Below are 15,809 nucleotides of genomic sequence, written 5' to 3'. Positions count from 1 at the left end.
AATATTGCCAAGTCCCGTTATGCCCATGCTCTCCAAGAATATTTTAAGGACGCGTGGAGGACGCTACGCCAGGTGGGACCCGCCGGACGCGCCACTCACACATTCCACACGTCACCCACGTCCCAAGCGTCACCCAGGTCCCGCCCGTAAGCCCCGCCCATAGACCTGCTGCGTCACGCACGACCCGCTCGCTCCGCCCTTACGTCGCACACGCCCCGCCCGCCGTCGCCGCCTGAGTCCTCGTAGCGGCGCTCAGTGACATTGAATGCTCCAGCGCCTCCGCCTTCCCCGAGGCGCCGTGCCGGTCAGCGGAGTAGGCGGCCATGGGGAGCCTCCGCGGCCTGCGCCTGGCGGCGGGTGAGACGCGGGACGGGCTGAGGGAGGGCGGGAAGCCAGCTTGGCCCCTGGGGTTGGAGGAATCCTGCAGCCGTCCTAGGCCTGGAGGTGGTTTGGTGCCATCACGCACTCCCCTCCGGTTGCTCGGAATTCTACCCGCACGGTAGTCACAGTGGGAGCGAGCCAGGGCTGATCGAGCAAGGCTGCGCCGGCCCTGGGTGACGCTCGCAGCCTGGCTCTCCATCCACAGCTCCCACCAACTTTATGAGCCCCGTTCGCCCTGTCTTCCCACCTCCTGTCACCAGCCTCCGCGGAGCTCAATTCACCCGCCACCCCCAGAACTCCCTGGTTGCCTGATCATTCCACGCTTCTCAGGCTAACCTCTCCCTTCCCTCCGTTACTCTCCTTGAGTCTTGAGTCTCCCCCGCCCCCCATCTCGAGTGGATCCTTGCTGTCAGAGAAAACCTGTAGTCTGGAGTTTCCTACCCACTTAGTGTCTGATTAGGCAACGGAGTTAAGGTCCCACAGTTTTCTTAAAATGAGGGCTGCATTGTTTTATAAAAAGCAATTCTACAATTAAGTGCTTTGAACTTCTTCTACTGCTATGTAAATGCAGGATCCGCAGTTTGTTTTCCTAGTAGAAATTTGTAGAATGGGCAATGCTTTCTCGGGGAACCAGTAGAACTTGTACTTATTAGGGGCCATTTTATAGCTGAATGTATTCACATACGTTATTCTATTTGACTGATTTTTCATAGTCTTCTTAGGTAAGTTTTATCATTCCCTCTACATTTTACAAATGAAGAAACGTAGGTCAGAGGGCTAATGACTTGTCCAAGATCACTTCCCTTCACAATGTTAGAGGCAGGACATGAGCCTCCTCTCTAATTCCAACCTGTGCTCTTTGCCTTGTTCAAGCTGCCTATTCACAATGTGTATGTATTTGTCATCGTTAATTGGATCTCTTTGATGTGCAATGAGTCATGAAATGCAGAATTACTTAAGAAAAGGAAGCACACATCCATATGCAATTGGGTTTTCAAGTAAGATTGATGTAACAAGCATCCTGAACCAAGTAATGTATACCATGTCCTCCTATCCAAGGATTCAACCAAGCACCAATCAAAAATACTACAAAAAAAAAGTTACCTTGTTGCTGATATGAATTATGCAGTTTGGTCTATGATGGTTGCAACTCTACTGAACATATACACTGTTTTTCTTGTCATTATTTCCTAAACAATACAGTATAATAGCTATTTGCATAGCATTTACCTTGTAATAGGTATTATAAATATTCTAGAAGCTATAAAGCATTTGGGAAGATATGCATAGGTTATATGCAAATACTATGCTAGCCTATATAATAAAAGGCTAATATGCAAATCGACCGAATGGCTGAAGGACTGGTCACTATGACATGCGCTGACCACCAGGGGCCAGATGCTCAATGCAGGAGCTGCCCCCTGGTGGTCAGTGCACTCCCACATGGGGAGTGCCACTCAGCCAGAAGCCAGGCTCACGGCTGGTGAGCGCAGCTGTGGTGGCGGGAGCCTCTCCCACCTCCGTGGCAGCACTAAGGATGTCTGACTGATGTCTGTGGGGAGTGGGCCTAAGCTGTCAGTCAGACATCCCCCTAGGGCTCCCAGACTACAAGAGGCTGCAGGCTGGGCTTAGGAACACTCCCCACCCCGACTCCCAAGTGCACAAATCTCATGCACCGGGCCTCTAGTTTTATATAACTCCTTGGAGTTTGGTATCTGAGGAGGTCCTGGAACCAGTGCCCCTCAGGTACCAAGGGACTAATGTATACCTTACTCATCTGGAAAATTACTTGGAATAAGATACTCTAGGTGAGTGAAATTTCAAGTAGCTAAAGCTTAATACTTTAAACAATGGCCCTTTATTTTTAATTGTTTCTGTTGGAAATCTTTGCTATGCTCCCTTATCAAACAGAATATGAGCTTTTATGAGCTTGAATTTATTTGTTGTTTTGAAGCTATAGGTCAGAGTTAACTTGCAATACTTGGACCACTTCACAGATGAGAGGTCCTGAGAACCTCTGGAATTCTATAATATAATTTTTATTCAAATGTTTATGTTTACATACCTGTTTATGGAGAGTCCTTAGCTTGCATCCATTATTCAGATCAATTTGTACTCTTTAAAAGTATTGATACAGATGATTTGGAACTAAATAGCTACTGACTGACCCACACTAGTATGGGTTTCATGATGGAAAAGACTGTTTTATTTTTGCTAAATCTTCAGCACTTACCAGCGTCCAGCTCACAGTAGACAGGTAGTAGATATTTTTTTTGGATGAGAGACATTAGGAAGTATCATGGAACATGCTGCAGAAGTATCTCAGAACTTGCTTTTCCAAAAGTAGAATAAAATAGATATAACTTTCAGGACATTGTATCTTTCTACAGAATAATTACTAGGTCACAGGAATGGAAGGGCCTTATAAGAATGTTTCTTCACACCTTAGAAAAGTTACTGTCCTAAATTCCTTTGACTTGTTAGTGGATTTTAAAATGAATTTATTACACTTTTATACCAATGCAATGGACCATTGTCTGCCTCCTTGTCAGTTTAACCCACTTCGCAGAGCATTTCAATCAAGTTACAAGTCCTGTAGTCCAGTTCCCTAACTTTAAAGATGAAGGAACTTAAGGCCCAAGAAGTAAATTGACTTGCCAGGGGTCACATGAGTACAAAGGTGGGACATAACCAATATCTTCTGGGTCCCATTCTCATTTTATTTCCTACGTTTATAGTTCTTTTTGTTTGTTCTTGCTAACCAACCCTAAATGAGTACATGCCCATTTTTCCTGCTCCAGACTTCGGCTTTGCATATCTCTTCTCCAGGTCTTGCCAACAGGTTTTTATTAAGCACACACTTCGTGCCCTGTACGCTATGAAAGCTCTAAAATGAGTGGACTGCCACTCCTAGGGCTGGAGTTTATTGTGATGAACAAATGTACTTACATAGCACACCTGGAGAGATTATACATGACAATATAAAGTTTTCGATTACAGAACAGGTTTTCAAGTCTGTGGTGTCCTGGAGCCATTTCCTAGTGGCTTTGTGCACATCTCTTCCCAGTTTCACAATCGGTGATGTCACATTGGTAGCTTGAAGTCTGCTATGGTGAAGGTAATTGGCAAACACCTCAAATCAGGGCTTTTTTCTGCCAGCCCTCTCCCAAGAGCCTGCATTCCACTGGCTTTAAAAATTCAGAGAAAGGAAAAGCAGTATAGGTTATGATTATCTATTACTGAAGGCTTCATTGAAATGGAAAGGGTGGGAGAGTTCATAAGTAAAGATAGGGAGGGGTATAATGAGTCTGGAGATGGGGTATAATATGGGGGTGAGGGGCAAAAGGGCAGTAAGGAGAAAGGATGACGTTGGATTTTAGTCAGGAGGTAATAGGAGATTAAGTGTGGTCTTTTGAAGATTTTGAGCAGAAGTCATAAAAAAAAACATTTTTCGAAAATTAACATGGCTGCTACATACAACACTAATAGCTGCTGCCTATGAAGGTAGTGCAGTAATCCATGTGTGAAGTGATGATGGAAATGACACAAGACCAGTATATCTGGGATATGTTTTGAAGAAATTATAAGTATGACTGAGACAGAGTGATTTAAGGAAATACTTAAAGACTTGACATTTTTCACATGGAGGACTGAAGGAGTGTTACCCCACCGTCAGAAATGAGAAAGTTGGGAAAGGGTGCTGATTTGGCAGAGAGGATGGTGTATTATTGAGTCGTGGGTGGCACTGAGTTATAGGTGAGCATGGGACCTCTCAGTCAAAGGCCTGAAGACAAAGGAGGGGTACAGTTAGGGAAATATATGGGAGCCATCAGTGGGGAGCTGATTATTAAAACAGTATGGAGGAGTCCTCCCTGAGAGGAGTGTGGAACAGAGGCAAAAACTGAACCGTAGAGGCCTGACATAGTGTAAATAATAGGAAGTGGCAAAGAAGACATTAAAGAAGGTAGATCATAGAGGTCGTAGATGAAGGGAGAAAATGGTGTAGGATTTCAGGAGGGATCGAGTCCTTGTAGAAGGATGAGGTCAGTAGAGTCAAGTGGCTACAAAGACGGGAAGAGTGGGATCAAATGAGGTAATGATGAATCTAAAAAAAGTATGATTAGAAGGAGATCACTAATGTTTTTAGAACAGTTTTAGTAATGGGTGGGGGAAGGAATGTTGTAAAATGTGTGAGTGGTGAGGTTAAGGTAGGATACATGCCACTTAATCATTTGAGCTATGAAAGGAAGCAAATTAGTATTTTATTTATAGGAGCTGTTGAGAGCAAATAAATGTTTTGTCCAAGATAGTAGACTCGCAGTGCCACTGCGGTGTGATGAAATAGGAATTCTCACCTACTGATAGAAGTGTAAATTGATTCGGCCTTTCTGGAAATCAGTTTATTATAAACATTAAGAATCTTAAAAGGGTTCATATCTTTTAGCCCTCTACTACCAGGATTCAGTATAAGAAAATAATCAGAAATGTCATCAGAGATTAATGTAGAAAACTGTTTGCTGAAACATATTTGTATAGTGAAAATGTGAGACAAATCCAGCCATAGGGAATGACTGAATATTTTACAGCTATCAAAAGTACTTTTAATTAATATCTAGGAAAAGTGTTTGTGACATAAGTAAGATATGGTATTTATTATGTTATTATGAAAAATGTATATGGCCCTGGCTGGGTAGCTCAGTTGGTTGGAATGCCATTCCAATACGCCAAGGTTGTGGGTTCAATCCCTGGTCAGGGCACATACAAGAATCAACCAATGAATACATAAATAAATGAAACAACAAATCAGTGTTTCTCTCTTTCTCTCTCTCTCCCTTCTCTCTCACTAAAATCAATAAGCAAAAACATTTTTAAAATGTACATGTTGTGTGTAAGCATAGGGAAAAGTCTAGGAAAAAATACACCAAGTTATTCCTGAAGAGTGTGATTCTGGGTGCTTTTATTTATTTATTTATTTATTTGTTTATTTATTTATTTATTTATTTATCTTTTAGCTTCTAAATTTTTTTATAATGGGCAGGTGTTAACTTTTATGATTTCAAGTTTTTATTTTTTTTTAAGAGTGGGGAGACAACATTTGGCATTAAAAGGGCCATGGAAAGGAAGGATCTAGATCAGTGGTTCTCAACCTTCCTAATGCCGTGACCCTTTAATACAGTTCCTCATGTTGTGGTGACCCCCAGCCATAAATTATTTTCGTTGCTACTTCATAACTGTAATTTTGCTGTTGTTATGAATTGTAATGTAAATATCTGATATGCAGGATGTATTTTCATTGTTACAAATTGAACATAATTAAAGCATAGTGATTAATCACAAAAACAATATGTAATTATATATGTGTTTTCTGATGGTCTTAGGCGACCCCTGTGAAAGGTTGGGAACCGCTGATCTAGAGGTAGTGAGGTAAGTTTAATAAGAAGGATCACAGATGGAAGGGCTCACTATTTCAGAGTGAAGGACTAGTGTTCTCCTGAGCCTGTAGGGAAGCCTGAGAAAACAGATGGAGAGATAAGGAATCTGTTTCTGTCACAAAGCCAATTTAGGTCAACAGCTAAGGCAAGAGAGTTTCAAATCACCCCTGTTGGGAGTGGGCTGGAATGTGGATGGGGGAAAATGATCACCAAGGCGTAGCCCCATCTCACTGAAGTTTGGCCTTCAGATAGATGGAATTGCAAGACTTTTCCATAGAGTCCCCACTCCCCAGTTAAAAACTGGATAGATGCCAAAGATTTATTTATAAATCTGGGTTTTTTTCAACTCTAAAAGATTTTTCCCATAGAACTATTGTTACAAATGGTGATTAGGGTTCTGGCCAGCCCACAAAAACTCATTATCAATCTGTCTTGCCAGTTTTCCCTCAGTATTTTACACATATGGTCCTTTAGCTATCCATTTTCTTTACACAGTCCCCTTGAATACAGTGTTGCAACATGACGCCACCTAAAGGGAGGTTCTATGTTCTCGAAGCTCCCCCCCTTTTCCTCTACCCCAGGCCTGTCCTGCATTCTGCACTCAGATTGATCTTCCAGAAATATCATTGTTATTGTTTTCCTGCTCAAAACTGCTTTGCCTGTTTCCCAGATCCTTTTGGGGGTGTAGCAGACAAAAGGACTCTCACTGGGCGGGGAGCATGAGTAGCCACAATACCCAGAGCCAGTGAGCTGGGCCAGTACCATCACTTAGGTTCTGAGCCCTAGAACGTCAGTGTGGACCTCATTAACAAGGCAGAGATAGATTATGAGTGATGGTAGCCTGGCAGGCAGACCCAGAAGTCTATGCTACGTGCAAGAACAAGCACATCAGATTTAAAGCCAGACAAAATCCGTTCCTTGTCAGAATAGTTGCAGACGGAAAATCAAGCCATTCAGGTCTGATTTTTGAAAAGCTCAAAGCAAGTTAATACACGCTGTCCCCCAAAAATGTATACACTCTTTAATAGCTAATAGCTCAATTGATGTTTCTTTCTTTTCAGAATTAATCCATTGGAATTAATAATTATTCAAAGTGTATGTACATTTTGGGGGGAACATCCTGTATTTCAGGTTTGTTCATTTGTTTTGTTGTGGTTGGTCTTTGATGCAGTCCAGCTTTGTCTTTAATGTGGAAACTAAATCAACGGTTCTCTATTTTAAAAGAGCTCTGGGTGGCCCTGGCTGGGTGGCTCAGTTGACTGGAGCGTTGTCCCGTTTGCCAAAAGGTTGCAGGTTTGAGTCCCGGTCAGGGCACATACCTAGGTTGTGGGTTCAATCCCCAGTCGGAGTGAGTAGTAGGGGAGGCAACAAATCTCTCTCTCTCTCTCTCCCCCTCCCTCCCTCCCTCTCCGTCTCTCCTTTTTCTCTCTAAATATCAATTAAAAAACAACAGATCCTTGGGTGAGGATAAAAATGTATATATGGGGCATGGGGGGCACCGGGGAGCAGTCAATGGGGGGAAAAGGAGACTTATATAATACTTTAAACAATAAAGAATTTTTTAAAAATATATTTCATTGATTTTTTTACAGAGAGGAAGGGAGAGGGATAGAGAGTTAGAAACATCGATGAGATAGAAACATCTATTCAGCTGCCTCCTGCACACTCCCCACTGGGGATGTGCCCGCAACCAAGGTACATGCCCTTGACCGGAATCGAACCCGGGACCCTTCAGTTCGCAGGCCGACGCTCTATCCACTGAGCCAAACCGGTCAGGCGATAAAGAATTTTTTTTTAAAAAAAGTATATAAATGAGCTCTGGGTGGAAATAAGAGCTCTAACTTCTCTACATGACAGAATTATCCTAATTATTCTTCTTTCTACTAGGTCAATTAGAGCAGCTATAAACAAATGACATACAATTCATCATAATTATAAAATAACATTTTTTAAAAATATATTTATTTATTTCAGAGAGGAAGAGAGAGATAGAAACATCAATGATGAGAGAGAATCATTGATCAGCTACTTCCTGCATGCCTGCAACCCAGGCATGTGCCTGACTGGGAATCGAACCGTGACCTCCTAGTTCACGGGTTGACACTCAACCACTTAGCCACACTGCGGACATAAAATACATTATTGATGAGACAGTGTATGTATATGAACTATGCTATACTCAGGATAGGCCTACATGTAGCTTTGTTCCTCCTGAGACTTATAATTGATTGATTCACAAAACAAATTTTCAACGTTCCTTAGTCTTGCGCTTTTCCATCATAGCAAACATTTTAGGACTAGCAATATCCTATTTCAATTCTGAAAGGATTAAAGAGGCATTTGTGGACTATCATGGGTACTGTGTATTTAGATTAGAAGAGCTTTCCATAGGACACGAAAAGAGGAATATCATTTGCCCCAAGAATAAGCTTTTCCCAGTGGAGGTCATGGCAGCAGCCACTGGCCTGGAACACTAGGAAAAGAGAATGAGGTGGTTGGGCAAACAGTCTCACATCCCTGCTGTAGGATCAGCTCTGTGAGCTCTGGTCATTCACTGTGAGATCAGACAGTGACTGTGTTCCCCCACGAGGGTGGCCAGCTGCTGTGGAGGAGGGATGTGAAATAAGCCTATTTCAAGGGGATGAAGAAGGCAAGGCAACTATAGACCTGTTCACACTGCATGTTATTAAGAACTGAGTAGTGTATTACAGACTTGAGGGGATGCGGTGGCGGGGGGAGGGGAGGCTATAAAATCTGAAAGCTGGGCATATTCTACAGGGATTCTAAATTTACTGCTGATATGCCAAACTTAGAAGTAAAGCTGAACTGGTCCGTAAATTAACTGTTGAAAAGAGGGATTTTGAGCCCAGACAGAGGAGACATAGTATTAAGCTCTGCAGGTGTGCTCTGGCATTCATGAAGCTTACATTCAACAGAGACTGTGTTGAAGAGCAGTGATTCTTAAATATGGCAGCTTGTTAGAATCCCAGGGGTGGGGAACCTTTTTTTCTGTCAAGGGCCATTTGGATATTTATAACATCATTCGAGGGCCATACAAAATTTTCACCTTAAAAATTAGCCTGCTATATTTGGTCAAACATTTAATTAACTCACCCCTAATGGGTTGGGAGGGCCAGACCAAATGAATTCGTAGGACTTGATGGCCTGAGGGCCTGACTTTCCCCATCCCTGCCTTAGATAATCTTTTAAAAAATATTAATGTCCAGGCCCTGCTCCCAGAAATTGGGATTTCATTGTTCTGTGTTGGCCCTGTGTATTTTTTTTTTTTTTTAAGGTATTCTGGTGATTCCAGTATGCAGAGTCTGGAATCCAGGTTTCTAGAGCAGTGCTTCTCAAACTTCAGTATGCCTAAGCATCACTTGGAGGGCTTGTAAAAACAAGATTCAAGGTTTGGTGTGAGGGTCTGAGAATTTGTATTGCTATGACACTCCCAGCTGAGGCTAAAGAGCCTTGCCTTAGACTTTGGAGAACGTGATATTGGTTCCCATGTGTCTGGCACACAGGAAGTACTCAGCAACTGTTGAATGAATACGAGTATCTTTTTGATTCTCAAAATTTAATGTTCGTGTGAATCATTTGGATATCTCATTGAAAATTTTGTAGGTCTGGGGTAGGAGCTGAGATTCTGCCTTTCTCAAAGGCTCCCAGGTAATGTCAGCCACACTTGAGAATAGCAAGGTGTGACAAGATACATGCTATAATATGTAATTTTCTCATCTCATTTTCACCAGGGTACACTTGTCAGATGACCTTCACCTGTGCATCTTTGGTCTACCATGAATTGGGCACATTTCCTACCCCATTCCTTTCTTTTTCTCTCCCATTCCAAAAGCATATTGGAGTGCAAGTGAGTGAGTGACATTTTTATAGTGAGAACATCAAATTCTAAGTTTTTAATATTGACTATCAAGTAAATATTCATAAAACATGTATAAAGTAAAAACAAGATACAGTTGCCCTAGCCAGTTTGGCTCAGTGGATAGAGCGTCGGCCTGCAGACTGACGGGTCCCAAGTTCGATTCCAGTCAAGGGCACATGCCTGGGTTGTGGGCTCGATCCCCAGTAGGGGGCGTGCAGGAGGCAGCTAATCAATGATTCTTTCTCATCATTGATGTTTCTATCTCTCTCTACCTCTCCCTTCCTCTCTGAAATCAATAAAAATATAAAAACAAAAAACAAGATACAGTTAATACCTAAGTACTCATGTTTTAAAAATATTTTTATTTTGGAGTAATTTTAACTTACAGAAAAGTTGCAAAGGTAGTAGAGTTCTGTATAGCCCTCACCCAGTTTCCCCAGTGTCAAGATCTCACATAACCACAGTTCATTTGTTAAACTAAGAAATTAACATCAGCCCTAACCGGTTTGGCTCAGTGGATAGAGCGTCAGCCTGCGGACTCAAGGGTCCCAGGTTCGATTCTGGTCAAGGGCATGTACCTTGGTTGCAGGCACAACCCCAGTAGGGAGTATGCAGGAGGCAGATGTTTCTAACTCTCTATCCCTCTCCCTTCCTCTCTGTAAAAAAAAAAAAAAAAAAAATCAATAAAATATATTTTTTTTAAAAGAAATTAACATCAGTTCATTATTGTCAGCTAAAAGACAGACTTGATTCGGTTCTCCAGTTATTCTGTTGTCCATTTCCTGTTCTAGGATTCAGTCCAGGACACCACGTTGCATTTAGTTGTCGGGTTCCTTAGTCTCTTCTGATCTGTGACAGCGTCACACACTTTGATTTTCATGATCTTGATAGTTTTGAAGAGCACTGGCCAGATATTTTCTAGAATGTCTCAATTTGGGTTTGTTTGATGCTTTCTCATGATGAGACTAGGGTTATGGGTTTCGAGGAAGAATAAATAGCACAGAGGTAAAGTGTCCTCATCATATCATACTAGATAATACACGCTATCCACATGATTTATGACTGGTGATTTTGGCTAGTTTGTTTCTTTCTTGTAAAGTCACCAAGTCACTAAGTCCAGCCCATACTCAAGGGGAAATGAATCCAGGAGGGAAGAGTATCTACATGTATCTGGGATTTCTCTTTAAGGAAGATTTGTCCCTTCTCCCCCATTTATTCATTCACCCAGATATCAGTATGGATGCATATATGTTATACCTTAAGTTATAATTTATAACTGCATTATTTATTTTGTTGGTCAAATTATTCCAGGGTAGGTTCTATTAACTCAGCTCCTGTGTCCCGTTATATGCCCCCATCCTTTTGATTTTTGAACACTTTTTCTTTCTGGTCCTATAGGATGTTCCAGATTCATCTTGTATTTTCTCTAGAATCAGCCATTTTTCTCCGAGGAACTCTAGTTCCTTTTATTGGGTAATGGTATTTAGAAACTAAGATCTGTGCACTGAGTGTTCCTGTTGCCACAGAAGTGTCACTGAGTCCAAGCCGACTCAGTGGGCAGAGCTGGAAAATACATATATGTAAACTAAGTTCTATACACATAATTATGTCTGTATTTATATGTCTTCTGTCATCTCTCTATAGAATGTTTACAAATACATAATATATATAAGTATATGAAGCTAAAATAGTTCATATACTGTTCTCTGGCCCTGATCCAGCACCACAGGGTTTACTCTAGCTTTCCACCCTTGCTTTTGGAACTTCTTTCTCTGACAGTGAGAAACCTGGCTCATTATCTACCACTTGTTTACTTATTTGTTCAACCCTAGTATACGTGTATAGAGTCGTTTTAGAATTGTTAACCCATGCTCATATTTAAAAAATCTGCCAATTAAAATAGTGTTTTTGTATAGTTCTTTTTATCTTTAGTCTTAGTTTTCAGTCAAACAATGTTTTTCAAAGTTACTTAGGTCAGCTCCTTTTCCCCTCACCTTGAAGGTTATGAGGTTAGGTCATTTCATACATTTTAGTACAGTTAGGTACATTTGTCACATTCTGCATTCCATCCTGGGATTCCTCCAGCATCCTGGTTGATATTTATTTGTTTGTTTATTTATTATTGATTCTAGACAGGGAGAAAGAGAAACATCCATGTAAGAGAGATAATAGTACATCAACCAGCTGCCTGCCATATGTGCCCCGACTGGAGATCAAACCTGAAACCTAGCTATGTGCCCTGACCGGGAATTGAATCCCCAACCTTCCAGTGCACAAGACAATGCTTCAACCAACTGAGCCACACCAGCCAGGACCTGGTTGATTTTTTTAAAATATATTTTTATTTATTCCAGAGATGAAGGGAAAGGGAAAGAGAGATAGAAACATCAATGATGAGAATCATTGATCAGCTGCCTCCTGCATACCCCACACTGGGGATCGAGCCCGCAACCCGGGCATGTGCCTTTGACTGGAATGGAACCTGGGACCCTTCAGTCCGCAGGCTGATGCTAGCCACTGAGCCAAACCAGCTAGGGCGATATTTTTAAATTTACATCTGTTAAAGTTCTTTGTGATGTACAGTATTAGGAGTTTTAACAAATGTCATGATTTTATTTTTAAGCAAATTAATGGCAAACTTCATAGCTAGCAACACACCTGACAACTGATCTTGACAAAGGTTAAGAAACACTAACTTAGATCATCTTGTAAAAGCCTCTTTGTCATCTAGCATTCATTGACCCTTCATTTATCATCACTGATTCCCAGAGAGTGGTCATATCTCAGGTCACATAACTGATGCTTCTCTCTAGGAGGGTCTTGAAAGATTCAGAGAAAAAAGGCATCCCTGCTCTCTGCACTGTCCATCATGAGGTTGGAAAGGCTTTTTAGGGAAAGGAAGGGACAACAAGATAGAAGACAGTATTTGAACCAGCCTCATCCCAGCTGATCCATGACAACAGCAGTCGCCAACCGGTGGTCCGTGGATGACTGGTGCTCCGTGAGGTCTGAAAGGTTGGCGACTGCTGCATTACAGTGTCCAGCTAGCAACAGTACCTCTAAGGCAGTGATGGCGAACCTATGATGCGCGTGTCAGAGGTGACACGCGAACTCATTTTTTCGGTTAATTTTTCTTTGTTAAATGGCATTTAAATATATAAAATAAATATTAAAAATATAAGTCTTTGTTGTACTATGGTTGCAAATATCAAAAAATTTCTAGATGTGACACGGCACCAGAGTTAAGTTAGGGTTTTTCAAAATGCTGACACGCCGAGCTCAGAAGGTTCGCCATCACTGCTCTAAGGCACTGGTTTTCAAATTGTGAGCCCCAGGACCAACAGTATCAACATCACTTGGGAAATTGTTAGAAGTGCAGATTTTCAGGTTCCACCCCATACTCGCTGAATCAGAAACTCTGGAAATGGGGTCTAATAACATATATGAAAGTTTGAGAACTTCTACTCTTCTTTTTTTAATTTTTTAAAAAGGACTTTAGAGAGAAGAAGTGGGAGGGAGAAGGAGAGAGAGAGAGAAAATCATCAATTTGTTGTTCTACTTATTTATGCATTCATTGGTTGCTTCTTGTATGTGCCCTGACTGGGGATCGAACCTACAATCTTGGCATATTAGGACCACACTCTAACCAACTAAGCTACCCGATCAGGGCAAGAGCCTTTACTCTTAATATTAACCAGCCATTGCCAGTCACAGTCTTAGAGGCAGCTGTGAGGCTTCATCTTGACTTCCTGCTAAGGCCCTAGGGATGCAGAACTGTCAGCCAGGGACAGTCTGCAAGTTCAACCAGAGAGCTTAAGGGCTGTTTTCTTTTTAATTTGTATGTTTGTTTTTAATTGTAGTCCACCAGAGATGGAAAATTTTTGACTTGGATATCGGGGGCAAAATATTCTATCTCTTGGAGATAGAAAAAGAAAGCCTTAATAATACTAAAACTTTAATGCTTTCATTTTTTTTTTGTAATTGCAAAGTAAAAACTGAGATCACATCAAGTACTTCATTTTTTAGTGATGTCAGTTTTTTAAAATTATTTTTTGCATTGGTATATTATTTCTAATATGTATAATAAGTTCATATTTGTATAATTTTAGTTACTTATACCTTAGGGAGGTAAAAATTATTGGCATCTAATATGAAGCTGTAGTAAGAAAAATTTGGTAAATATTTTCTGATTTAGATAAACCCCTCATGCTTTCAAGTCCTTTTCCCCACCGCCACCTCAGGTACCTCTGTGATCTCAAATCCTTTTCACATTATTTACTCTGTTCCAGAATCGCTCTAGGGCCCTTGTACTTACTGTTGTTTCTGTTTGAAATAGCATCCCACCAGATATCTGCATGTAGATATGTATAGCTAGCTCCTTCACTTCCTTCAACAGCGGTTCTCAAAGAGAACTTCCCTGACTATCCTATCTGAAATTTCACCCACACACTCTACTCCAAGCACACAAGCACTGCATATCCCCGCTGTTCATGTTTTCTCTCTGGCACTTACTATCTAACTATATAGTTTTACCCTCCAATAGAATGTAAGTTCTACTGGAATAGATTTTTATCTCTTTTTGTATATTGCCTGGACCATGGTAGGCACTCAATTATTTGTTGAGTATCTCCAAACATGCGTTTATATGACCGATTGTTAATAGGTGTAGATGTGAGCATTTTTGCTTTATATTACTACCTAAACTGAGCTGAGAGGCAACTTCTGTTCTTAACTGTCTATTCTTCTCTCTTCTCCTAAACTGCCTGTGTTCTAATTAAGTGGGATGGGGCACCCTAACCGGTTTGGCTCAGTGGATAGAACGTTGGCCTGTGGACTAAGGGTCCCAGGTTCGATTCCAGTCAAGGGCACATGCCCAGGTTGCGGGCTGGATCCCCAGTGGGGGACGTGCAGGAGGCAGCCAATGAATGATTCTCTATCATCATTGATGTTTCTCTCTCTCCCGTCTCTCTTCTCTGAAATCAATAAAAATGTATTTTTTTTATTTTAATTTTTTAATTAAATCTTTATTGTTCAGATTATTACATTTGTTCCTCTTTTTCCCCCCCATAACTCCCCTCCTCCCAGGTCCCGCCCCACCCTCCGCCCTCACTCCCCACCCAGTCCTCATCCATAGGTGCACGATTTTTGTCCAGTCTCTTCCCGCATCTCCCACACCCCTTTCCCCCCCGAGAATAGTCAGTCCATTCCCTTTCTATGTCCCTGATTCTATTATGATCACCAGATTATTTATTCACTTGATTCTTAGATTCACTTGTTGATAGATGCATGTTTGTTGTTCATAATTTGTATCTTTACCTTTTACTTCTTCTTCCTCTTCTTAAAGGATACCTTTCAGCATTTCATATAATACTGGTTTGGTGGTGATGAACTCCTTTAGCTTTTCCTTATCTGTGAAGCTCTTTATCTGACCTTCAGTTCTGAATGATAGCTTTGCTGGATAAAGTAATCTTGGTTGTAGGTTCTTGCTATTCATCACTTTGAATATTTCTTGCCATTCCCTTCTGGCCTGCAAAGTTTCTGTTGAGAAATCAGCTGACAGTCGTATGGGTATTCCCTTGTAGGTAACTGAGTTTCTTTCTCTTGGTGCTTTTAAGATTCTCGCTTTGTCTTTTGCTCTTGGCATTTTAATGATGATGTGTCTTGGTGTGGTCCTCTTTGGATTCCTTTTGTTTGGGGTTCTCTGCGCTTCCTGGACCTGTAAGTCTATTTCTTTCACCAGGTGGGGGAAGTTTTCTGTCATTATTTCTTCAAATAGGTTTTCAATATCTTGCTCTTTCTCATCTTCTGGCACCCCTATAATTCTGATGTTGGTACGCTTGAAGCTGTCCCAGAGGCTCCTTACACTATCTTCGTATTTTCGGATTCTTTTTTCATTTTGCTTTTCTGGTTGGGTGTTTTTTGCTTCTTCGCATTTCAAATCTTTGCCTTGATTCTTGCGCTCCTCTGGTCTGCTGTTGGGAGTCTGTATAGTATTTGTTATTTCAGTCCGTGTATGCTTAATTTCTAGTTGGTTCTTTATCATAACATCGAGGGTCTAATTAGATTTCTTGAGGATCTCACTACATTTATCGGCGGCTTCTAGACAGTTCTTAAGA

At 41.3% G+C, this 15,809-nt stretch overlaps 1 protein-coding gene across 1 annotated transcript in view; it reads left to right on the top strand.

Annotated features, from left to right (window-relative positions):
• The first annotated feature begins 201 nt into the window (after positions 1-201).
• Positions 202-15,809, top strand: part of FAM162A (family with sequence similarity 162 member A) — a 38,730-nt gene continuing 23,122 nt past the window's right edge. The window contains exon 1 of the mRNA XM_059687678.1: positions 202-357. Within this exon, the coding sequence (XP_059543661.1) occupies positions 324-357 (34 nt within the window). The 5' untranslated portion in view covers positions 202-323. The remainder of the gene's footprint in view (positions 358-15,809) is intronic.

This window comes from Myotis daubentonii, chromosome 3, assembly GCF_963259705.1.
Source record: "Myotis daubentonii chromosome 3, mMyoDau2.1, whole genome shotgun sequence".
NCBI classification, from domain to species: Eukaryota; Metazoa; Chordata; class Mammalia; order Chiroptera; family Vespertilionidae; genus Myotis; species Myotis daubentonii.
This window is presented reverse-complemented; position numbering and strand designations above follow the sequence as displayed.